The sequence below is a fragment of the Phoca vitulina genome, unplaced genomic scaffold, assembly GCF_004348235.1.
Source record: "Phoca vitulina isolate PV1807 unplaced genomic scaffold, GSC_HSeal_1.0 scaffold90, whole genome shotgun sequence".
Classification (NCBI taxonomy): domain Eukaryota; kingdom Metazoa; phylum Chordata; class Mammalia; order Carnivora; family Phocidae; genus Phoca; species Phoca vitulina.
In genome coordinates, this window is record NW_022589793.1 from 1,332,062 (window position 1) to 1,356,514 (window position 24,453).

The 24,453-nt window shown below is 40.7% G+C and overlaps 2 protein-coding genes across 7 annotated transcripts in view; one reads left to right on the forward strand and one right to left on the reverse strand.

The window, feature by feature from the left end:
- METTL9 (methyltransferase like 9) overlaps positions 1-24,093 on the forward strand; it is a 47,202-nt gene extending 23,109 nt beyond the window's left edge. For 2 of the 3 annotated variants that reach the window (XM_032396226.1, XM_032396224.1), the window contains exons 4-5: positions 3,175-3,359; positions 23,387-24,093. In XM_032396226.1, coding sequence (XP_032252117.1) covers positions 3,175-3,359; positions 23,387-23,592 — 391 coding nt within the window. In that variant the 3' untranslated portion in view covers positions 23,593-24,093. The remainder of the gene's footprint in view (positions 1-3,174; positions 3,360-23,386) is intronic. The other variant, XM_032396225.1, reaches the window with a different exon arrangement.
- On the reverse strand, positions 6,872-23,380 carry IGSF6 (immunoglobulin superfamily member 6). 4 transcript variants are annotated; one of them, XM_032396228.1, is made up of 7 exons: positions 21,385-23,380; positions 17,352-17,711; positions 15,016-15,110; positions 14,297-14,344; positions 13,831-13,911; positions 12,885-12,943; positions 6,872-12,477 (listed from the first exon to the last, which is right to left on the reverse strand). In XM_032396228.1, exons 1-6 carry the CDS (start codon positions 21,488-21,490, stop codon positions 12,911-12,913), a joined length of 723 nt encoding a protein of 240 aa, XP_032252119.1. In that variant the 5' UTR covers positions 21,491-23,380; the 3' UTR covers positions 6,872-12,477; positions 12,885-12,910. The 4 variants fall into 4 exon arrangements, 3 of the variants coding, with proteins under 3 accessions (XP_032252119.1, XP_032252120.1, XP_032252118.1); XM_032396229.1 differs by lacking the exon at positions 12,885-12,943; XR_004298326.1 differs by having other exon boundaries at positions 12,443-12,477; positions 12,885-13,911.
- Positions 24,094-24,453: the final 360 nt, after the last annotated feature.

Sequence of the window (24,453 nt, forward strand, 5' to 3'; positions counted from 1 at the left end):
TTTTCTCTTTTTAATGAAAAGATGTTGGAGACTGCTCTTCACTCTCGACCCACCACCCTGATGGCATTCATTCACAGACCCATTGTCAGGCTCTTTCTCACCTTATCTGGGGAGAGCGGGTTCATTGACCTGAATAGCGCATGCACTAGGAGAGTTTCCCAGTTGTCAGTTTTACTCTGCGGGTGACTTGCAGTGTGATTTGGACAAGTCACTTCTTCCACTGTTCTCATGAGGAAGTCTTCACCATGTGTCTTATTCCTGGGCTAACATGCAGTTTGAGTGGAGCCAATACATTTGTCTTCGTTGGTGGAACTGAGTTTATAAGTGAAAAATCACCAAACAGAAGTAAAGATGAAGTTGGGCTTCTAAACATGTAGCTGTCACTGTCCCTGTGTTAAAGCCTTAATTTTCTGTTAGGAGCATGTCTTTTCTTTCAAAATCTGCAGGTAATTCAGAGATGGATTTTGTGAGATTATTCTAGATTAAAACATGGTGATAATGCTTGGCTTCTGCTTCCTTATAGATGGGCCTAAGACTTTTTGTTTTGTTTTAAATCAAGTATATAATTTGTTTTTGCAATTTATGAATTTAAATAGGCTGTTTGACTAAGGTATTAATATATGAATAGTCCTTTTTAATGGTTCATCTCGGTTTTTAAAATGGGAATTGAGGGGCGCCTGGGTGGCTGAGTTGGTTAAGTGACTGCCTTCAGATCAGGTCATGATCCTGGGGTCCTGGGATTGAGCCCCGCATCGGGCTCCTTGCTCAGCCAGGAGCCTGTTTCTCCCTCTCCTGCTCCCCCCTGCTTATGTTCTCTCTCTGTCTCTGTCAAATAAATAAAAATCTTTAAATAAATAAATAATAAAAAATAAAATGGGAATTGATAGTATTTGTATCCCAAAAGTAGGATCTTTATAGTTTGAATGAGCTACATCTAGTTTCTAAAATCATCACTGCATGGGGTGCCTGGGTGGCTCAGATGTTAGGTGTCTGCCTTTGGCTCGGGTCATGATCCCAGGGTTCTGGGATCGAGCCCTGCATGGAGTTCCCTGCTCAGCGGGAGGCCTGCTTCTCCCTCTCCCTCTGCCCCTGCTTGTGTTCCTTCTCTCACTGTGTCTCTCTCTGTCAAATAAATAAGATCTTTAAAAATAAATAAATAAAATCATCATTGCAGTTACAAGTTCAGTACAACAAAGTGAGTTTGGAGCCCTAATGCCCCACTCAATTCAAGCAACAAGGGAACCTGACTAGTCCCTTGAAGTTTGTTAGAGTGTTGTTTTGGAGGAGGCTTTGGTTATTTTTATTATTTTTATTTTTATTTTTATTTTTTTAAGATTTTATTTATTTATTTGACAGAGAGACATACAGCAAGAGAGGGAACACAAGCAGGGGGAGCGGGAGAGGGAGAAGCAGGCTTCCCGCTGAGCAGGGAGCCCTAAGCAGGGCTCGATCCCAGGACCCTGGGATCATGACCTGAGCTGAAGGCAGATGCTTAACGACTGAGCCACCCAGGTGCCCCCGGAGGCTTTGGTTATTTAAAAAAAAAAAAAATCTAGGGGTGCCTGGGTGGCTCAGTTGGTTAAGCGTCTGCCTTTGGCTCAGGTCATGATCCCAGTGTCCTGGGATTGAGCCCCGCGTCAGGCTCCTTGCTCGGTGGGGAGCCTGCTTCTCCCTCTCCCTCTACCTGCTACTCTGCCTGCTTGTGCTCTCTCTGTCAAATAAATAAATAAAATCTTAAAAAAAAAAAATCTAGACTGAAAAGAAGATGCAGCTGAGTGGTTTGTGCTCCTTTTATTCTACTATTCGAAAATGCTCTCAAATATCACTATGCTAATGAGTTTTCTAAAACAGCCCTCATTATACTTTTTGAATTTTCTAAGATAACTGTGCTGTATCTGCTTAGCATTATCAGAGACTTGTTTACCAAAGATCCTTTCTCCTGTTTCCTTCCCCCTCCCCCGCATCGTAACATGCCTCACATGCCACATTCTGATTGTCATAACCAAGCAGGAGTGAGTAATGTACAGAATTGCCTTAATCGTGTGGCTAACAAAGACTCTTGATAAGAGAATTCCTTCTCTCGGTGGATAAAACATTGTAAAGGACTTAGAAATGTTCTGAGAGAGAGAGGGAGGGTGAGATCGGGAGACTGAGAGCTGAGAGTGGTGTGTTAACTGTGCTTTTCCCTTACATGTAAGTTTTAATAGGATGTCCTGTGCTTTATCGTTTTCTATGTAGTTATTCAGATATGAAGATTCTGAGATGGCATCTGTCTCCTGGGAACAGAGGTGTGCTCAAAAGGCCATAGAATGGAAATTATCTTATACCACCCCCATCCATTCTTAAAAATAGGAGGGACCCCAGGAGTAGAAAACATGAATATCTGATGTATTTTATGATTAAATTCCAATGGATGTAGAAAGTAGGGTTTTTTGTTCGTTTGATGTTCAAGAATTTGATGGCCTATTTCAAAAGATTTATTTATCCATTTCAGAAAGAGAGGGAGGGCGGGGCGGGGAGAGGCAGAGGGAGAGAATCCTTCAAGCAGATCCCCCACCCTGTGGCTGAGCACAGAGCCTGATGTAGAGCTCGATCCTGTGACCCATCAGATCACGACTCATGTGATCATGGCTCATGAGATCACGACCTGAGCCAAAACCAAGAGTTTGATGCTCGACTGACTGAGCCACCCAGGCGTCCCTACTAACCTTGATTTCTAAGCTTAGAATTACTAACTCACAGTTCCCTGGATCTCAGCAACTAGTTGAGTTACTAAAAGAAAAGGTGACTTCTTGTATTTTGCTTAAAGTTGAAAAGAGGTAGTTTTAAATGAATGAAATGTTTTTAGGTAAAAAAAAAAAAGGAATTTGGTGGCCTAGTTATAATCATTTTTATCACTTTATATCTTCATATGGTATTAAACATGATTAGTTCTTATAAAGGAAGTGTATGTTTTTAGATTCGGAAATAGGTGAAATGCTAAATTTAAAGGAATAGGGTTGCTGTTTTTCTTTGCCTGGCCATTTTATTACTGCAAATATAAATGATAAGTGAATGATCTTGCATTTACTTTGATTTAGAAGATAAAGTTAGAGCCTCTACTGGCATGTCAGTTATTCTTAAAGATGTCTTTAAGCGGGTTTGTATCAATCAGGTTCTTTCTGATGTTTTCAGAGTGCTTGGTATAAACGAATGGCAGAATACAGGGTTCCAGTATGATGTCATCAGCTGCTTGAATTTGCTGGACCGCTGTGATCAGCCCCTGACTTTGTTAAAAGATATCAGAAGTGTCTTGGAGCCAACTAGAGGCAGGGTCATCCTCGCCCTGGTTTTACCCTTTCATCCCTATGTGGAAAACGGTAAGTGTGGTCAGGTCGCCTCTTACCCAGCATAGAGATTTATTAGTGTTTGTGATTCTGTTTTCCTAGAATAGCCTAGAATTTGAAGGAATATGGTTAACTCATGTAAAATATCACCTTGGTTAGTGCTCATCTTAATGAGGATTTTGTAGAATTCTGGTACTCCCTTTGCAGTGGTAATAGTGAATACTCAGCTGGGTCTGCCCGCTTGAAATTGAAAACCTGAAATGTGTCCATATTTTCTGCTCTGAAATCGAGCCTAAACCATTTGTTTATTAGCTTATAAGCTGAGTCAAGAACAAAGTGATGCCTTTTAATTTACCTGTATATATTGCTGAATGTCATAGCTGATTTGTACGTTACATCTCTTGTTCCAGACTCTCAAAATGATAAATGCTATTATCTTTTTTACCCTTCTGAAGACCATTTGTGTTCCAGCATGTATCATTTCTTTGTGTGACATTTGGTTTTGTGATTGCATAGTCTTGCTCTTCAACAATACTGAATGAAGAATATATTAAAAGAAATAGTTTGATTTCATAGGACTTCATATTTACTGTGACCTGGTTGTAGCCACGTTAAATCATGGTTTTAGCTAACACGGTTTGCATTTCAGGTCATGTTGAAAGTTTCAACTTTAAGCGTCTCCTTTGCATTTTCATAAGTTAATGTGCAGTAATACAAAAATTATTTATTATGTAAGTAATACATGTTAATATTTTAAAATCTTTAGTTTTCCCATTTTACTGCCTAGTTCAGCCTTGGATTCAAAAGCTCCAAGAGCTTGCAGACATTTTTAAGAAATCCATTACTATTTTGCAAGCGTTGTAGTTATCAAATATCTGTGAAAATCTGTCTTAGGGAATAATGCTCATGTTTGCTTATCACCATGGAAATCCAATGTAAATCATTGCCACTCACTTGCTCCTTCATTTCTTTTTCTCCTTATTTTTCCCCCTCAGGTCATAGTCCCTTCAGATTAAATGCTTGCTTTAACATTGACCAAATGACTTTAGATTTATGTTGATGATGGGGGAAATGGAGAATTCTTTAGACATAGGAGAGTGGGAAAGAGTGCAGGTAGACCTGATAGTCCCTCCCCCATCTGACTTCTCCATTTTTACATTCCTGGTGTAGAATCACTTGTCATGGTAAAGAAAACATTGCTTTAAGTGTGTGTGTGTGTGTGTGTGTGTGTGTGTGTGTACACTACAGTGAAAACCCTAGTAAGTGTCCTTGATCAGCACGGGAGTTTTGACCTGCTCCGTTTCTGACCTGGGCCGGTTCACCCCTCCTTAGGCAACCTGGTGGTCCCCCGCTCCCAGGAGGTCACCATATTGATGCCGAACTTAGTGCGGACACCCGATTGGCATAGCGCACTACAGCCCAGAACTCCTGGGCTCACGCGATCCTCCTGCCTCAGCCTTCCGAGTAGCTGGGACTACAGGCACGCGCCACCGTGCCTGGCGTAAATGTCCTTGATAATTCAGCAACCTGACCTTTTTTCAGTGCTGTTCACTGTGTAATTAAGTCTCCGCTCCATCTCTGTATTGCAATCACTAGTCATCAGGTTGTAAGGTCCCAGTTTCCTGTGTCCTGTTGGGCAACCACATGATAGAATTTGAGTGCTATTTCCTGGCATAGCAGGAGGTGGAAGAGCAGGGGAAGAAACATCAATCTAACCATGAATTTTATTTCCTTGTGTTGCTCACACTAAAAATTGAGAGGAAATCCAACTGGACAAGGCCTAAAAACAAGCTCCTTGATTGTGGGCACATAGCGCAGAGTTGCCTGTTGAGTCCAAGGAGTCTGACACGTGACACATAGCAAACCTGAGACAAGAAGCTTTGTTGCTGTGGGTGACCTTTAGTGACCTATACATTTTGCAGATTGCTCCACAGCACTCTATTATTGCTTCCTTTCTCTAAGTCACTAATTAGATCCTGATGATTTCCATGTGACACGGTGTGAGGACTGTGAACTGCAGAGTGACCTTGCCGTGTGAGTTCATAAATACTGGGCTGTTTTAAGAATATAGGAGTGTGCTTGGCCTACTTGGCTCAGTCTAGTTTTTAACAAAAAGCAATTGTAGATGAAATGATTTTTTTATAGTTTTTGGATTTGTCTTTAAATCACACCACAGCAATTTTGTTACTTAGGTTAAGTTGGAAAAAATTTAAAATGTGTTCTTTCTAATTTCAGTTGCAGTTTATTTGGTTTATTGACCCAGTTTTGGTTAGGGGTCATTAAATGTTTAATTTTTTTAAAACTAATTTTTATAAAAAATGCAGTTCACGGTAAAAAGAGTTCAAGCTGCTAGCAGGAGGGTATACATGAAAATTTTCTCATCCATTCCAGTTCCACAGTCTTGTTCAGGTCTCTTGAATACTCTTCTTAAGATAGTCTATGCAAATATAATTCTGTGTGCACGTGAAAAGAATGATTATATAGTTAAATCCCATTGTAAATCCTTTGGTTGCCTTTTTCCACTTAAGTGTATCTAGAAAATTATTCCTTATCAGCTCATATGTACCTACATCATCATCTGGATATAAGCAGTGGTATGCTGGAGCTGGTTTTACTGGCTCATGAGAGCTGATTATTACATTGTCATGAAGTTAGTGAACTGGTCATTGAACATGACTGTTCTTGAAACTGACCATTGTATGGTCAGTGGTGGGAGCACTTAAATCTTGGAAATTGGCAAACACTACAATAGCCTCTCCCCTCTCCAAGGTGGTTGGTAAACATTTACCAGCACCCCACTGGATGTATAACTTTACTTGATGAAGCCCCTGTTTATGTACTTTTAGGTATCACCAGTTTGCTTTATAAATAATAGTGAAATGAACAGTCTTAGGCAGGTCTTTGCACATGTGTAAGTATGTTTTAGGTTGCTTTCTGCTTTAAGAAACAGAAGGAGCTGGGTGCTGGGTGGCCGGCCAACACTTGGTTTTGGCTCATGTTGGGCTCCTACCAGTGTGGAGTCTGCCTAAGACTTTCTCCCTCTCTCTCTGCCCCCGGGCACCCCCCCCCCCCCCCCCCCCCGTGGTCTCTCTCTCTCTCTCTCTCTCTCACACACACACACAAATAAATCTTAAAAAAGAAACAAGGAACAACTAAAAGTTGCTTTTAAAAATTAAGAGTTTATTTTAGGATAGCGATTCTGTGGTTGGGTTAATTCTGTTATACAGCTGTTCTGTTGAAGTTCAGAGCTTGCTTTCTTTTCTCCATCTTCAGTGTATTGGCATTCCTCTTAGAATTACAAAACAGCTAATGTAGTGCCAAACGTCATGTGTAGGCATGACAAAATCTTGAAAAGAGAGAGGGGCAGAAGGGTGGCTCAGTCAGTTAAGCATCTGACTCTTGATTTCCACTCAGGTCATGATCTCAAGGTTGGAGCCCCACGTCGGGCTCTGCGCTGTGTGTGGAGCCTGCTTAAGGTTCTCTCTTTCCCATTCCCTCTGTGCCCCCCTAGCCCCCCCGCCCCCGGAAAAAAAATCTTGAAAAGAGAGGACGATTCTTCCCCAAACATCATTTTTTTTTTTTCATTAGTGAGGGAAACCTTCCCCAGAAATCTCCCCATCACTTTAGGGCCCATTGTCAAGGATAGGGGCACATGTTCCTACCCAGCCAGCAACTGGTGAGGGGTCTGGGACAGACATGGTGCACTCTCTGGGTCTGGAGGGAGCCCTCTGCCCTGAGCATATTTACACTGTTGAGCTGGGCTTGCAATGAATGTGGAAGGGAATTGGTACTCTTATGCGACGGATTATCTTCATTCATTTAAAAAAGTATTTACTGAGTGCCTAGGTGCTGGAGATATAGCAAGTGGAAAACACGCAGATAGTCTTGCCCTCATGGAGCTTATTTCTAGTGAGGAAGACAGGAAACGAATGGCATGCTGTTGGTGATAAATGTTACAGAGAAAATGAACTATAAAAGCAAGAAAGGGGCATCTGGAATTGGGGGTTGGGTTTGGGTGCTGTAATTTTATTTTTATTTTTTATTTATTTTTTAAAGATTTTATTATTTGAGACAGAGCAAACGAGAGAGAGCACAAGCTCTCTGTCAAATACATAAAATCTTAAAAAATATATAAAAACAAAAACCTGAAGGAAGTTAGGTCTAAGGTTATCTGTGTGATCCATTTCTAGAGGTGGAAGTGTTTGTGAAAGACAGTTTTCCAGATAGCTAGCCTGGGATCTTAACCCCGTTTATGGAATAATCATCTTTTCCGCAGTGCTTTGAAATGCTACCTTTATCATATACTGAAGTCCCGAATGGGTTTGGTTTTATTAAGATTCATCCTTCCGTGTGTGCCAATACCAAACTGTTTTCATTACTGTAACTTAGCATACATTTTCATGTCAGAGCACCAGCCCCCTTCTCGCAGTTCCTTTGCAGATTTTTGTTGGCTTATTTTATTTAACGGATCAACTGTAGCACTGGTTTAGCACTAGTTAATTTATAGATTAATTTAGGGAATATTGAGTCTTCCTAGCTAAGAATAGGATGTGCCTTTCATTTTATTCAATTCTTTATCTTTAGTAACAAAATTTTCTTCATAAAGGTCCTACGCAGTTTTTTTTTGATTTATTCTAGTGGTGTGTTTGTGGGTGGGATATTGTTAAATAGAAAATTTTCTTCTATCATTTTTTTAACTTTCAAACTTTTTCCCAGCTTTTGGGAAATTGACAAAAATTATATGTATTTAAGGTGCACAGCGTGATGATTAATGTACGTATACGTTGTGAAGTTATTACTACAATCTAATGAATGCATCCACCTCACATAGTTACTCTTTTTTGTGTGTGATATAACACTTAAGTAAGATCTATTCTTTTAGTAACCTTCAGGTATACAGTATAGTATTATTAAATGTAGTCATCATACTGTACATTAGATCCCCAGAACTTATTCGTCACTGGAAGTTTGTGCCCTTTGACCAATGTCTCCCTATTTTCCCCACCCTCCAGCCCCAGGCAGTCACCACTCTACAGTCTGGTTCTACGAGTTTGACTTGTTTAGATTCCACCTATGAGTGAGATCATGCAGTGTTTATCTTTCTGTGTCTGGCTTGTTTCACTTAGCATAATGTCCTCCAGTTTCATCCATGTTGTTGCAGACGGCTCTTTCATCATATTTTAGAATGAATGGTAGGTGTACATACCCAAGCAATTGATTTTTTGAGTATATACTAATTTTGTAATCATTTATATTTTTTAATTGTTTTATTGTCTCTAGTAGCTTCTGTATTGATTCTCTTGTGTTTCCTTGATCTGCAAATGGTTTTGCTACTTACTTTTCATATTTAAACTTTTTTTGCCCAAGTGAATTGGTAGTTAATTCCAGAAAATGTTTTTAAAAATGGTAGGCATTTTTGTCCTGTTTTTTACTTTAATGAGAATATTTCTACTTTAAATATGATGCTGTCTTTTGGCTTGAGATTGCTGTTGTTTGGCTTGAAATACATATTCTTTTAAATCTTGTTTCATTAAGAGCTTACAAAGTCAGGAATCGCTGTTGAATTTTGTTACCTGTATATTCAATATCTGTGGAGATAGTCATTCTGTTTTTTCTCCTTTGACTTGTTAAATTAATAGTACTTGTATACTGTGTATCCACCCTTGCATTTCTGGGCTTAGATGGGATAGTCTTCTTGTAACGCATTGCTAGAGTGTATTTACAAAAATTCTGAATAAATATATTAGCAAAATATTAATGAATAATAATTGATTTATATCTGATCTTTATTTGGAGGATGTTATCTTCGTTATGTTTTGGTATCAGTGTTCTGCTGGCTTTGTAAAAAATAATTTGGAATTTTTTTCTCCATGCGCTGGAACAATTTAAATTGCATGTGGCTCTCTGTTCTTGGAAAGTTTGGTAGAATTCACCTGGGAAACCAGCGAGACCTGTGCCTGTTGAGAGGTAGACTTTGGCAACTTCCTTACTTTCTTCTAGGGTCATTGTTCTGGTTAAATTAGGCATATTAAGTCTTAAAACTCCCATAAGTCTAAATAGAAATAAGCAAGACTCTGATAGGACTATTGCATGGAAAGAGCTTGGGCTTTGAGGGCTGGCCCTGTTTGAAACGTGGGCCTCTTGTTAAGGTTAGTGTTTCATCTCTAAGAGTGGGGCTAATCCTTACCTCAAGGTTTGTCCTGAGTATTAAAGAATCTAATGTATAGGAGAATGCCCTACCGTGTCTGTCTCAGTGTTGATATTTAATACGCGTTAGATATAGGTCATCCCATTCTGTCCTGTTACTTCGTTTTTGTTTGTGGCTTTATTGATCCTATTTGTTCACAGTCCTTCAGTTTGAAATATTTCTCAGTGTCCTTCAGGTCTGTTTGAGACTTCACTCTTTTCACAGTAATCATCATAATTTGATGACTTCATTAGGCATCGCAACTTTGTCTCCAAATGTACACTCTCCATTGGTTTATGTGACTTGTCCCCCCAGAATCTTCACCCTGTGCCTGTGAGCCAGGGGTCTCCGATTCACTCAGGTCTTATGTAGCAGAGAAAAAGAAATTACTTATTCTGAAAATCCTGCTAACATCTTTCGGTATGTGGTTTAAGTGCTCTTGTCTAGAGGGTAGGGTGTGAAGACACTAGAACCACGTCTTTGTTGTTTCCCTCTTGTTGGGAGTAGTTTCAGTATTATTCTCTTCTCATTGTCATGGGAAACTCTAAACAGAAAGCTATAGCTTAATTTTTTCCAGTGAAAATTCTGGATGCTCAGCTAGTAGGAAAATTAATACTGCCAGGGATTCTGCGTACAGTGAGGGGTGAGGGTCGATGGCTAGGGAGTGAAGTGTGCTTCATATCTCAGTTGACATGCTGAAAAAATATTTTTCTATAGAAACAGTGTTCATTTGTATTCATATAAATGCATTGGAGTGCCTAGTTTTGACCAGGCAACACTAGGCAGTGGAAATACAAAGATAATGACAAACCTGCTTCTAGTCTTAAGATATTTAGAGAATCATACAGAAGATAGATGTAAGCAGACAGTGGCAGGATAGTCTGATAAGAAATATGACAAAGTACTATGGCTTTAGAGAATGAAAGACCCATTAACTGCTAGGGGAGGTTATGGAAGGTTTCATGTAGGAGGTGACAGTTGAGCTATGTTTGTACCTGAGAAGCATTTTACCAGGCAGAGGGAACAGCATATGCAAAAGCATGAAGAGTGTGAACAAGGTGGGATTAGGGAAGGACAAGGTCAGTGTGGCCCAAGGGTGGCATGAAAGAAAGGCCCTTGACTGGATAATAGTCTAGTACCCAGTAGATGTTGTTGGCTAGATGGATGAATGAAAGAATGAATATTAATATATACATCAATAACTGATATATATGATGTAAGGGAATGTAACTACTTTCCCAAAGGAGAGTATATCCCAATTTCAGCTTGAACAGCAATCTTGGAAACACAGTCCTTGTTGCATTGGGTAAGGCTTATTCTAAATCAAATACTAATTTATCTTAGGGATTTTGTCTGCTAGTTAAGTTACACAAAGAACAGTGTATTTTCAGCCCTGGGAGTACCAAAATGTAATGACTCCCAGAAATGAAAAGTAAATGATCTAATCTAACACATTCTATTTACCTGGATAGTTAGTGCTTACCCTTTTTTTGCCATCTAGCTTAGAAATTCATTTATTTCATCCAAGCCAGCAGTCTCAAAGTAGGGCTATACACCCAGGAGAACACAAGACCGTTTATTTTGGGTTATAGGAAGAAAACATTAACATTTCTATTTCTACGACTTTGTATGCCAGTTGTTTAATTTACACACATACATGTACACACACACACTGTACCCAGCACACACAGATGCACCACATAGGCGCTCACACACACATACACACAAACACACGCTCCCCCCTCTCTCCTCTTGCCATTTCTTCCTGGCACATGTGATAACACGTGTTGGAGACCACTGATTCAGGTCATCCTTGCAAAACATTTTCATAGGGATCTTAAAATATTTTAAAATTCTGGGTTTTAAAAATAGAATTCACCTCATTTAATACCATTTTAAAAGAAACACTTTAATGAAATAAAAATAGGTTATAATTCATTTTTAATAACGAATGCACACTTGTGGGTACTTTAAATAGATTTTTACAATGAGGTAGCTTTCAAAGAACAATCCATACTGTGTTTTCTCAGTGACATAGTAATGATTCCATAAACATCTTTGCTGGACCCCACCCCTTATCTGATACTCCCCTCCTAAATCAGTTAAAAATATATTGCAAAGGCACAGGCAAACACGTGTCTTGCCCACTGCTTCCCTGGTGCTGTTATTTGGCCCAACAGTGACATCTAGAGTTGGCTGAGGCTTCTGTGTTCTGAGGTTCTGAGGTTTTCTGTTTAACCTCCCGCGTCGGAGCTTCTATATTTTAGCTATCATATTCTTAGTCTATTTTCACTTTTTGTTGGTAGCATGAGGTAAGTCATTTTGCATATGCAGGCAGGAAAATGTGCACTCTACTGTTACCCAGTGGCAATACCAGGAGAACAGTGTTTGCTCCAGGGTACTTTGCAAGATGGTTTTTCTTTTCTTCTTCCCCCCCCTTTTTTTTTAAACTCAAATTTTGGCACTTCCCTTCCTTTTTCCCCTCCCTCCCATCTTAGTCTCAGTGGCCCATCACTTCCACAACCATAAAGACAATTCTTCCACTCAAGACAGAAGCAGACAGAAGCATGGGGTGTGACTTCTAATCTTCAGGGTAGGAGTCCTCACATACCTCGTATGTCAAATGACACAAATATAGGATATATGTTAGGAAAATGGAAATTTTTTAAATGTTAGACTACTCAGAATTCTCCTGGCAAGTTAGGAAGTATTTTTCAGTTGTATTTTGTAGGATTTTAGTATTTCGGGTAATTACTTTTAGTGATAGTTTCCTTGTAGTGTGGCATCCTTCCTTTTCCATTTACCTTTGATTGGCTTTTTAAAGCCCTGATGGGCGTATGTCCGATAACACTGTCATAACTTCTGGATTTGGACTTTCAGTGACTTAATTGAAAATTAAAACATTTCTATGGTCTTTCATAGTTGGAAAGTGCTCTTCTATTTTCGTTAAGTGTTGCCTTTCTCCTGCAAGAGTAAATAACAAGCCATATTTAAGGTTGTGTAACTGATGATGTCCCACTGCAAGCAACATTTAAACTAGTATGCCCTCCTGTGCCCTCTTGCATTCTGTGTCCCCAAGGAGCCGCCAGTAATCTTAAAGGTCCAGTTACTATTCTTCCTATATTTAGAGTAAGATGTGGAACTGAAAATTAATTTTCTTTTCTTTCTTTTTTTTTAGCATTTTTTCATTCTTTATTATATTTTATTAAATATATTAAGATTCCCTTCAATTGCATTTTTGTTGTCCATATTGTTGTAGAAGCAACAGGATAATTTGGCCTGTAGTGTTTTCCAGTCTGGGATTTGCTGACCGGAAATTTGAGATTTTGAGATGCTGTTGGGAGAGTCCTGGTTTACATAACAGTACTTACTTCTAGACTTGTCTTCAGGACACTTATCATTGTCTGTTTGCAGAAAAAGATGCTCCGGCCTCAGTAAGGAAAGAGTGAACAGGCATTCATAATTATTCAGAGTGATATCTTAGGTGATTAGACCATTTCTTTATGTATTTGTATACACACTGAAGTATGAAATGACTACTTAGACCACACTCTCTCCTGGATGAAAATCCTTTTTAAAAGTTGTATTAAAAAAAAACACAACACCTCATATCAGACCCTTGTTACATTTGCCCTCTTGGCAGCTGTTTAAGAAAAAAAATCCTTAGTTGTGTATTAATTCATTATATTATAGTATACATTTTAATTTAAATCTGAGTGGCCTGATTGTGCACCCTGGAAACTGAGTATCTGTTCCACTAGCACTAAAACAGCATCTTGTTTGAAAAACCTGTTATAGAGGACTTTAAAGAGACACTGTCAGATATCTCACAGATAATATGAATGCATTCTTCCTGCCACTGTAACCGCAGACTGAAGAAATACTTGATTTTTATTTTCATTAGCTCTTTTCTAATGTGAATTTATTTCTGCCTTGTTAGCAATAAGTGATGTTTTCTGTATAATTTGACCCACAGTTGTTTGCAGCATTTACTTACTGCCCGCTACTGCATGCATGCAAGGATCTTTTAATCCACAAAAGCATCCTTGTCTGAATTGAAAACATTGCCTATACCCAGTGTGTTTCTGAAAGATTCCACGTCACTAAGATGTCAACCTGGTCTCTATTTAATATTGTATCAGATGTCCTTTGTTATGTATTTATCAAAACAGGTTCTATATAAAAATGTATTCTATGTGAAAGTCCTCTTTCATATTCCTCTATAGGAAAACATGATTATTGATGGCTTGCTGGTGGCTTAGCTTTTTCACACATGCTTTATATCTGCATTACATCTCTTTGATATTTTACACTCACAGGTTGTTGTCTTGTTTCCACCTGTCTCTTACTATATAGTTCCTGAGCAATTTCCTGAAAAATACGTCGGGCACTCTTCTTCTGTAAACACAAATGAGAAAAAATTCCTGTCTCTCTTAGGACTAGAAGGGATGATTATTGCACATCATCTTAGCTTTGTCTTTCTTTACTGCCACCAGTCAGAACCACTACCGCCCCCCCCCCCCACACACCCAACCCCCAGCACATCTACACTGACCATTAACTCTTGTATTTTGAGTATGTTAGGTAGGGTTTATGGTTGAGAATGATCACATTTAAATCATAGTTTACCACTTGAGATTATCCTTGAGTTCTCAGTAATAAGAAATGGTTTCTGTGGTTGAAAGTTACCATGATATTCTCTGTAATTTTTTCATTATTTTGGGTTTGAAATAATTACAACCAGCCACCGTTTGAAAGGTATTTTACAAGCGTTGGTCTGTACCTTTTGTGAATCTTCTGTTTCTTTGTTTCTTAAAGAGTTAGATTTTGACTGTAAAGAAGAAAAGGAAAGTCTTATGAGACATTTTATGCACTCAAAACAGTTGTGGCAGACTTTGTACCATATTAAGATTAAACTAACTTAACATTTAAATGATATACAGTTAGAGTTAATTTCTATGTAATTCCTGAGATGCTTTTATTATATTAATAAAATAACAATTCCTATTGATGTTGACTATAGGCTTTGTTGTGATCCTAATATAGCATATATGTACCCCCTCTTATAGCCTATGAACAGCCAGAAGATATTCCTTCTCAAAAACTTTAGGCCTTTTAAAAATATTTTAAGGCAGCTTCTAGTCTCTTTGTTAACCCCTTTTTGCTCTTAAAGGCTGTTCTTAGGTCTTTTATAGATAACAGTAATGCTTCCCAGCGGAAAGATCGCAAATAAGATAGTTATAAAGAAGGATTTCTTATTCTCATATTACTGGTTTTAAAGAGAAACCATTGCAAGTTTTGTACTCTGATTAGTAATAATTTTAGTGATGAGAATTTACACTTCCATAGACTGTTCCTGCAGGTGGTGTTTCCTGCAAATGTACAGGAGGATGTTAATTAGGTGAGCAATTTCTGAGGCTCACATGTGGAGAGATGGAAATCATTTCCTTACGATAATATTCAAGGCTATAGGGACATCTAGTGCAAGGAAATTTGACTTACTTTGGAAAGGATTACGAAGATCACGAGTGCACCAATAATGTAGATAGAGAGCAGTGATACAACAGCTATCAGGAGGCTGTGTGGTTCCTTCATTTCTTTGTTAATTACAAAAACAGGAAGAGCCACAGTCACTATTGAAACATATTATTGCAAATACATACATAAAGTATAACTGGAGCTACAAGTGTTAGAGGCGAAACATGAACTGCTCTGCTTGGCTCTTCTTTTTTTTTAAGATTTTATTTATTTATTTGAGAGACAGAATGAGGGAGAGAGAGTACAGGAGCAAGGGCAGTGGGAGTGGGAGAAGCAGACTCCCCTGCTGAGCAGAGAGCCCGATGTGGGGCTCGATCCCAGGACCCTGGGATCATGACCTGAGCCAAAGGCAGACGCTTAACTGTCTGAGCCACCCAGGCGCCCCTTGGCTCTTCTTTAAACATTATTCAGGGTCTCTTGATTCAGAAGACCCTCAAGCAGGTGATAGAATTAAAAGCAGTTCATCAGTTCTTTAAATATGTTATACCAAAATTGTTACTCATTTTGAAAACTAAAAAAATTTTAAATTCAATTAATTACTTATAATGCTCAGAATCACTTTTTATATAACACATTATTTGAAGTTAGATAAACATTTTAGGACAGTTTGTTCAAGGACATTTAAAATTTCTTTTGATAGAAATGACGTACAAGGGTCACCAACAGTCTGTTCGTGGAGTTAAGATATTTTTGCCATGTATTTGTGAATGCTGACATTTGTAACCTTGACCTGTTTCGTATAAACAACTGAATAGTGCAGTCTGTCCAAGGATCTGAGAAGGCCATATGTGGAGGATCGTAGGGCTTACTACACCTTTAAACGGCAGGCATTGTTACACGTGCCCCTTCTTTCTAATAAAGTTTTGGAAGTAGAATTATTGAATCCATTTTCACATTCTGAATTTCTCCCTCCTTGTAGGAAGTGTCCCATGCTCTGGGTGGGGATAGAGCAACATGCCATGTCTTCTATTACCTGATTATTTGAGGCACAAAATACAATTAGATTTGTAATTATCTGAACAACTTGTACTTTTCAACGAAATATCCCATAGATGCTCATCCTGTGAACTCAGTTTGTACAGCATACATTTTTGTAACAAATTAACCATATCTGTAAAATTTTTTTAAAAAGTTTCAAGTGCTAAATTAGGAGTTCTGTAGAAGAGGCAGGAAATTGCTGTGTCTGTTTTAGTAATACTTCCATTTCTGCTCTTAGAGAAGAATCTGTCTTCACATGAACTTGCAGTCTTGAGACCTTTCATCTCTTTACAAACTATTTTTGGTTTTGGCTAACGTTTTTTATAGAAGACTAATACAGGTCTCCAAAGTTGTTGTATATTTGTTTTAATATCTTTAGCTGACATTTATTTAAGCATACTTGCTATAAGCCAGGCATCATCAAAAGTGCTTTATATGTATTAACTCATTTATAATTTATCTTATGGGTGAGAATAAACTAAGGTTAAATGACATTGGGATACCAAAAGCCCATTAGAACACCCCTAGTAATTAAAAGCAGGAATTATAATACAGGATGATCTCGGGTCCCTAAAGTCCTATTTTAAAATGGTAGGGCTGGTTGATTTTGAGTTAATGTTTTAATGATTTCAGTGCTCATCGTACCAGAGTCCTTTTTAACGGAAGAGATCCAAAAAAGTCAAGGACTATTTCCCTTCTCTTCTTTCCCCCAGAATTGTGTGAAGCTTTTTTCCTGAAATTTCTCAATTTTTTGATTTATAGGATGTAACTGGGTTCAAGACCCTCACTTGAATGAGGAAATTGTCATAGGTTTTAGCAAATCTCAAGAAGTCAGTGTCACACCGATCTCTTTCTGTTTTTCTGTCCGTGTAGAATGGGTGGGGTCAGAGGTCCCCCAGTGGCTTCTCCTCAAATTTGTGTTTATTCTCCATACTGCCTTTTTTTTCCCCCGCAGGTCCAATTTATTGGTCACTTCTGCTTTGTTCTAGATAGTGCAATGCCAGCCCAGTTCCCGAACAAGCTGCTCGCTAATCATCCCAAGTTTCCCTTTGGACTTGGCACATTACCAGTCACTATCATTCACAAAAGGAGGACCTGCTGGCCAGCCTGCGCTAGTAGCGTCTGGTCACAGAGAGACAGCCCTGACTTTGTGTCTGTGGAGGCTGGGAGATGGGACTGGAGTAGTGCTTCAGTGTCCTGTCAGCTTGTGTCAGATCACGCCCTTCACTGGCTAGGGTTGAGTTAGCACATCTGTCCCTTCATCTCTGCATATAAGTAACGTAATACATTCAAAGGGCTGAGCAAAGCCTCAGCTGACTGACCTCTTACCACCAGTATGGTCCCTTCTCCGGTCCGCTTAGCTCCTGGTTCCTTTGAACTGGGAAAGACGATTCCACAGATGTAGATGGCGCTGTCATTCAGAGCCACCCTGTTTACAGTGAGGGAGACTGCTCTTTCTGTGAGGACTTCCTTCACTGTGAATTTGCCTGCATCCCCGGTGCAGCCATCCACGCATAGGTTCTCGGGCTGGTCCGCACCGTAGCGAAACCATAGGCTTTGTGGTTGCTCTGAAGGGCACCCCGTGTGGGAGAAGGAACACCGAATGGTCGCGGCCCCTTGAGTGTGGGCTACTTCGAGGTAAGGCGGTTGATGGACAAAGACCATACACTCACGTGTCGCACCTGTGGGAGGAAGTGCATGAGCCATGTTTAGGGGGCTTCTCACTTCCCTTTGCCTGTGCTTCTGTTTTCCTGACATTTGGGGGCTAGGGAACTCCAGAGTCCTTTCTTTTCCTTACCGCTTCCTCAGCACAAACAAGACTGTACTAATAAGACAGCAGTGGTCCTCACTTTTCCTAACCCCTCGCGCTCGCTGACCTTACCCTGCTGTCGGCTATGAGGTCTGGTTACTTGAGGACAGAGAGGTCCCAGTAGAGTCAGCGTTGCGGGCAGAGGTGGCAGCAGATCTGGAGTCAGGAATTGGGGGACCCCAGGTTGACTCTTGGTGACCTTATCAGCTTTCCCTTGATCGCTAAGCATGCTGTCCCATCTGTACCCCGGGCTCCCAGGAGCGTTGTGGTCAGGGCGGTGACCTCATGCAGGTGTCGCTGCTGACCGAGCACAGGAGTGAAGGGATTTTCTTTTTCTTTGGCCTTGTGAGGGTTGGGATTGCTAGGAATTCATGGCAATTCACAATTACTCCTTTGTAAGCCTGGTTGTCCCTATAGGACACATAAAAGACAAGGTGCACACCTGGGGAAATACAGCCGTGGCTTAGCCTCCAGCAGATTTGGTTACCAAGCCGAGACCTAATGAGTTAGCCATGCCACAGTGAGCAGATTTGATTTCTCCCCTGCACCAGCACCCTGCTTTGTAGTCCCTGCTAGCTTCTGTCTCGTTTGGTGAACAGTGTTGTGATAAAGAGCACAGACTTGAGTTCAGATCCTAGCTTTGTGGTCTGGAGCAAAGTGGGGATAGTATATGCAGCTCAAGGAGTTAGTGGGAGGTTTAAGTGCATAAGGAGTACTTAGTTGGCTAAGCCTTGATAAGAATTTAATAAAAGGCAGCTAGTTCTGCTGCCGCGCCTGTCTCCACTTCTCCTGTTCCCATGGTGTCACGTGCCCGTTTGAGGGATAATCATGGGTATCTCAGCGGGTGTCTCCGCGGGCGTTGGCAGGCCCGGGACTAGACACCTCGTCCAGCGCTCTCTCTGCCGAATGCTTCATCCAGATTATGCCGCCTGGGTCCCCACCTTGGCCTTCTAATCCCAGGCCCGTGAGGTGGAAAGCCACTCTGAGGTTTATAGATGGGAAGATCTGCCCTAAACCCTTTTTGGGGTAAGGGAGGGTCTACGTAAAATAGTATTGGTTGAGACAAATTGGAATTTATGCAAGTTTTTAGTTTGACTTCTGCCTGGTCATGTGTTTCTACTTCTAATGGGGCTGCCTCTGAGTAGGAGACATGAGGCTGTATTTACCAGACTTAGGAGTGAGTCCAATCCCTCACCTGCAGACGAGTGAGGAGCCTTCTTTGGAATGTGTTCCAAATGGTCTTATTTGTCTGAGTTTGTCTTTTGTTACTCTAAATGAAATTGAAAAGTAATCCAAGTGGTCTGATGCTTGAATTTCAGACAAGATTTTTGTGTTTTGTTTTTTGACTTAATGGTTTTCTTAGTCTTCATCCAGAACTAGAAGATAAATTAAAATTAGAATCATGGCATTTGTGATGCAGATATATTCTCCCCATGTTTTAATTTTAGTATATGTACGATCTGAGATGAGCTGGGAGAATTTCTCCTCCCTCCTTGGTGGAGGGAATCAAAGAAAGATCACTTTAGTGTTTTAATGACCTGATAAATATAGACCAGAGGAGAGGGTAAGGTCACCTGGAGAAAGACCAGCAGGCTCCTCACTCGTCTGCAGGTGAGGGATTGGACTCACTCCTAAGTCTGGTAAATACAGCCTCATGTCTCCTACTCAGAGGCAGCCCCATTAGAAGTACAAACACTTTGCAAGTTATAATGATCAGTATATATTGGGGATTTCAAATGGAGTTGGGCCTGCCAAGATCTAACAGTTAACCAACAGCATCTCAGTCTGAAGTCCTTTTTCAGATAGTCTTAAAAGGGAAGCTGACTTTTAAAAATTTTGGAGAACTAATGTTCCAGGGAAGAAGAAATATTTGCAACTTTGGAGTTTCATGTCTCCACTTACTTCCGACTTCTGAGTGTCGGAGAAGAGCGGTCAAGGACTTCCTTTGAGAGCGCTGACGGGTGAGGAAACGCCTGCCCCTCCCCCGCACCAGTGACACAGCCTCTTCGCCAAAGAGAGAAGTTTGGGTAATGGGTCACACCAAGCCTAGTCCTGCAAGAATTTCTCTTTAAGAATTCTCTTACCCTGGGGCGCCTGGGTGGCTCAGTTGGTTAAGCGACTGCCTTCGGCTCAGGTCATGATCCTGGAGTCCCGGGATCGAGTCCCGCATCGGGCTCCCTGCTCGGCGGGGAGTCTGCTTCTCCCTCTGACCCTCCTCCCTCTCATGCTCTCTGTCTCTCATTCTCTCTCTCAAATAAATAAATAAAATCTTTAAAAAAAAAAAAAAAAAAAAAAAAGAATTCTCTTACCCTATAGGATTCTTTTTTTTTTTTTTTTTTCCAATGCAGTACACTCTGCAATGGCTGAAAGTTTATCTTCTTGGTGGAGGGAATAAAAGAAAGATCACTTTAGGGGCACCTGGGTGGCTCAGTTGGTTAAGCGTCTGACTCTCGATTCTCTCTCTCCCTCAGTCCCTCCCCCACCCCCCTCTTAAAAAAATCACTTTACTGTGATCCAGGCTGGAAAATAAATAGAAAACTGATTTGTGACACTTGATCACATGGAGAATTTCAAGCATGTGCTGTCGGCTAGCACGGTGAACTCCCTGCTGCGTGTTGCCGCAGTCTTGTCTCGCCTCTCCCCGCGCCTGCTCCTTCACCCCCCCAACCTGCTCCTTCACCCCCCCAACCTGCTCCTTCACTCCCACATGATTTTTGGGTAAATCTCAGATAGTCTGTCTTCATATCTGTCAGAGTAGATCTTTAAAAAATAAGGATTCTTTTTTAAAATAATACTAATGAAAATAGTTTATGAAAGTCATTTATATGGATTAGGAAAAAAAATCAGAATATTACTGAAATCACTCATAGTCCTTGTGCTCAAAATAACCATTGTTAACATTTTGATATATTTCTTTACAGATGAGAAAAAAACAATTTTAAGAGCTTTTGCTACCTTCCCTGTCCTATGACACAGACTTTGTGAGCAACTCTGAGATTATTAGCTTTATTACAACTATGATGAGATGGGTTATTAGAACCACTTTCTCCTTCATAGAGGAAAAAAGTATAAGCAGAATTTAAAAAATATATCTATTATGGGACGGTTATGCTCTATGGAAGGAGCCATGGCAGCTTTTTTTTTTTTTTTTTAAATGACAGGTACTTTTTAATTTACCGCAATCTGGCTTTTCAGACACCTTATTCTTTGAAAATATTCAGTAAGTACTGTGTAGTGCCTATCCTGTGCAGTGCGCATTTGCCGTACAGATACGACATTGTTGTGACTAGCACACGCGATTTTAAGGACATTTTCAACCCTTTGTTTGGTGAGGTGCTCTTCTTTAAAGCATCAAAGGGAATTTTCAAGGTTAATCTGAAACTTCCTCAGCTATTCTTTTATTACACTATTTGTCTTGGGAAAAAAGACCATTTCCATAGCATTAGACATTGAAAAATTAATCTGTAGGGGCTTAAAATATAAATGCATTAGGTGAGGAATAGTGATTGATTAGATAAAATGGAGGAGAAAAGAAAGAATCTTACCGACATAAAAGAGAATCAGATTGATTTCCAGGCCGAGAATGATCCTGCCTCCCTTCACAGTCTCCATTTCTTGGGGTGTGCGCGTGCGGTCGTGGTCACTGTGCATTTGAGGAGAGTTGGCTCTTTTTTTTCTGTCTCTTTAGAAAAGGAAGAACTGAAGAGAGGAACTCTTATTAAGGAACAATAACCGGGAACTTTTTGAAATTGTGTAAAAAATTGTTTGTAATCCAGTTTCACCACTTAGAGTTGAGGTTTTAGCCTAGAGCACATTTCTAAATAATCGTATGGTTAATTTTTTCTTGGGCTTGTAGATGTTTTGAGGGAGATTTTGATTTACACGTAGTGTGTATTCCCAGGAAAGGGTATCGTTTGACAGGTTGTTGGGACTTTAAATTTCCAGAGTAGTTGGGTTGCTGATGCCGGGGCCCCTGCTGTGTGCTCAGTGCTGGGCCAGGAACTGGAAAGCTGGAAGAAGCAGAAGGAGGCGTCTTCGTGTAGTGAGGAGAGAAGAATTAGTGACCAGTACATCGTGGTACAGTGAAGAAACGTGTGGCATTAGCGGGTTGTACCTCAGATTTGTGTAACCCCCTGTTACTGTGCTGTTGAAACCAAGTGTGGGCCCTCTGTCGTGGTTCCCTCGTGCCCCCTCTCCTGCCCTGCGGAGATCTCGTCAGGTTCTTCCCTGGAAGCAGCAGAAACGGACTCCGGCTGACTTCAGTGAGGGAACTGAAAGGATTCGAGGGTGGCTCACAGTCACGGGAGGCTTGGAGAATCGTGTGGGGTCTCCAGCCGAGACGGACGCCTCAGATCGTGCTGTACGGCTGATCGGAAGGGTGTGCTGCTGCTGCCAGGCACTGGGGGCCGTGGCACGGACCACCTGGTGCCGCCCAGCTGCGTGGTCTCGTGGCCACTGCTCTGGGTCCCTTGCTCTTCATTCCACGTGTCAGGCGAGTGTGTCCGAGCGTAGGCCACGCGCCGGTGTCTGCCTTCGCTGCCTCCCCGACACGATTCTGGGCAGAGGGTTCAGGTGCTGGGCCACCGAGAGGAGCGACAGATCTGTCCACTGTAGTGTGTGGACTCTTGGCACCTATTGATGCTGCCTTTCCTCACAGAAAGCCACTCTCTGTCTGAAGTTAGTAATACTTTTAACATGTGTGCATTCTTTCTAACATCACAAGTCCTAAAACCACCCCAGAACTGACACACACCATTATCTTTGTGTCCACGTGTCTGGACCCAATGCCTGGTGTGAACTTGAAGGCCTGAAGACCTTATCCAGGCGCCTCCACCCCCATTCCGCAGGCATCCGACGCTCGTGGGCTTGGAGGGGACAGATTCAGACTTCAGGCGCTAGTCCGAGAAATGCTAGGCTGACGCGTCCCTTCTAGTGCTCTACCTTTCTCTGGTTTTGGAGCTTAACTTTTATAAAAGTGTTAAGAAGAGTTAGGGAGTGGATCACCTTCCCTTGAAAAACACACCGATGATCTGTCTTTATAAATTAAAAGCCTTCATTAGTCTATTTTCAGCCTGATAAACCTTTCTAGTTAATACATTGCATACATTTACTACATCATGGGTATATTTTCTTGCATTTATCCCTAAACCTTCTTTCACATTTTATGGGTAACTCTCTGCTTCCATTTTCCTGTATTTAATGAGGAGTTCTCCAAAACCATGAACACTGACAACCCAGTTGGTCTAATGGAGGGTAATATCTAAAACTGTCAGAGAAGGTAAAAGTATGGGCTTTGGATCCAGATAAACCTGGGATTACCTTTCTGCTCTTATCCTCACTAACCTTGCAGGCTTGGGCGAGTTCCTCAGCCCTCTGGGTCCATACTTCATCTCTTTGTCCTCCTCAGCGGGTATCGGGGAGATGAGTCATCGAAGCACCCAGTGCTTGGCACATACCAGGTCCTTGGCAAATGTTGTTCTTCCTCCCTTCTCTCTTTGAATAACTTGTTTGTTCAAGAATTTAACTTAATGTTTCTGTTTGTTTTAGTAGGTGGCAAGTGGGAGAAACCATCAGAAATTTTAGAAATCAAGGGACAGAATTGGGAAGAACAAGTGAATAGTCTGCCTGAAGTTTTCAGAAAAGCTGGTTTTGTTATTGAAGCTTTCACCAGACTACCATACCTGTGTGAAGGCGACATGTATAATGACTACTACGTTCTGGATGATGCTGTCTTTGTTCTCAAACCAGTATAAACACGTGGAGGCCCAAGTCTTCAGCGCCCACCCCAAGAATGTACACTCCAGAAGAGGGTCTGCGTTTGTGATTATGTGAAGGGAGGACCTTTGGGGACTGCCATTCTGAATATCATGTAGGAATTTAAAAAGCCAAAATACTAATTATTTCTTTGTAGTGTGTAAAAGGAATGTTTTTAAAAAACAAAACCCAACTCTTTGAGGATTTTTATCAACTCTTTACTCAGTATACAGGTCACACTCCAAGTATGGAAGATATTTTTTATACTTAATTACAGTAGGGACTCATTCCCAGTCAAAGCAATAGTCAACGACCTCACGTGGAACCAATAAATATGGATGATTGTTTTTAATAAAATGAAGACTGGCAATAAAGCTGTCCGTTCAATTGCAAATATTTGGTTATAAGGTATAGCCACTGATACTCTTTCATGTTTAGAAATTCTTCGTCATTATTCAAAAAATGTTTTTAATCATGCTAATAAACTTTTTTGGAGATGACTCTGGCATCATGTTTGAGTTGATATAAGGCTTCCTTCCCTAGGATCTTTTATTGCTTTGGCTTCAGGGGTGCCCAAATAGGAGCAGTATGTGACAAATGCAGTCAGGACTATGTTACTGGGTGGGAGCCAGGGGATTATTGCAGACTGGTGAGCCCTGAACCGAGGCAGTCTAGACCAACCCTTGGAAGAACAACCTCATTCAGATCTAGTACTTCAGGGACCACCCCCCGTTCCCCATTTCATGTTGCTTTGGGAAATGCAAAACACTGGCTTCTGAATTCTGCTTTTCTGGATAATCTCAGGTTCTCAGAATTGAAACATTTGATGGTGGCTGCTGACAAAATGCAGCCTAAAAATG

Bases quoted from the DNA above. Each gene is read 5' to 3' on its own strand.
- IGSF6 (XM_032396227.1), bottom strand. From the start codon at position 21,490: ATGCACAGTGACCACGACCGCACGCGCACACCCCAAGAAATGGAGACT. The intron at 17,712-21,384 runs GTAAGATTCTTT...TTCCTCCCACAG, and splicing joins TCTGATTCTCTTTTATGTCG to GTGCGACACGTGAGTGTATG. The intron at 13,912-14,296 runs GTACAGACCAAC...TTGTGTTTACAG, and splicing joins AAACAGAAGATTCACAAAAG to AAGAAGAGTGCCCGACGTAT.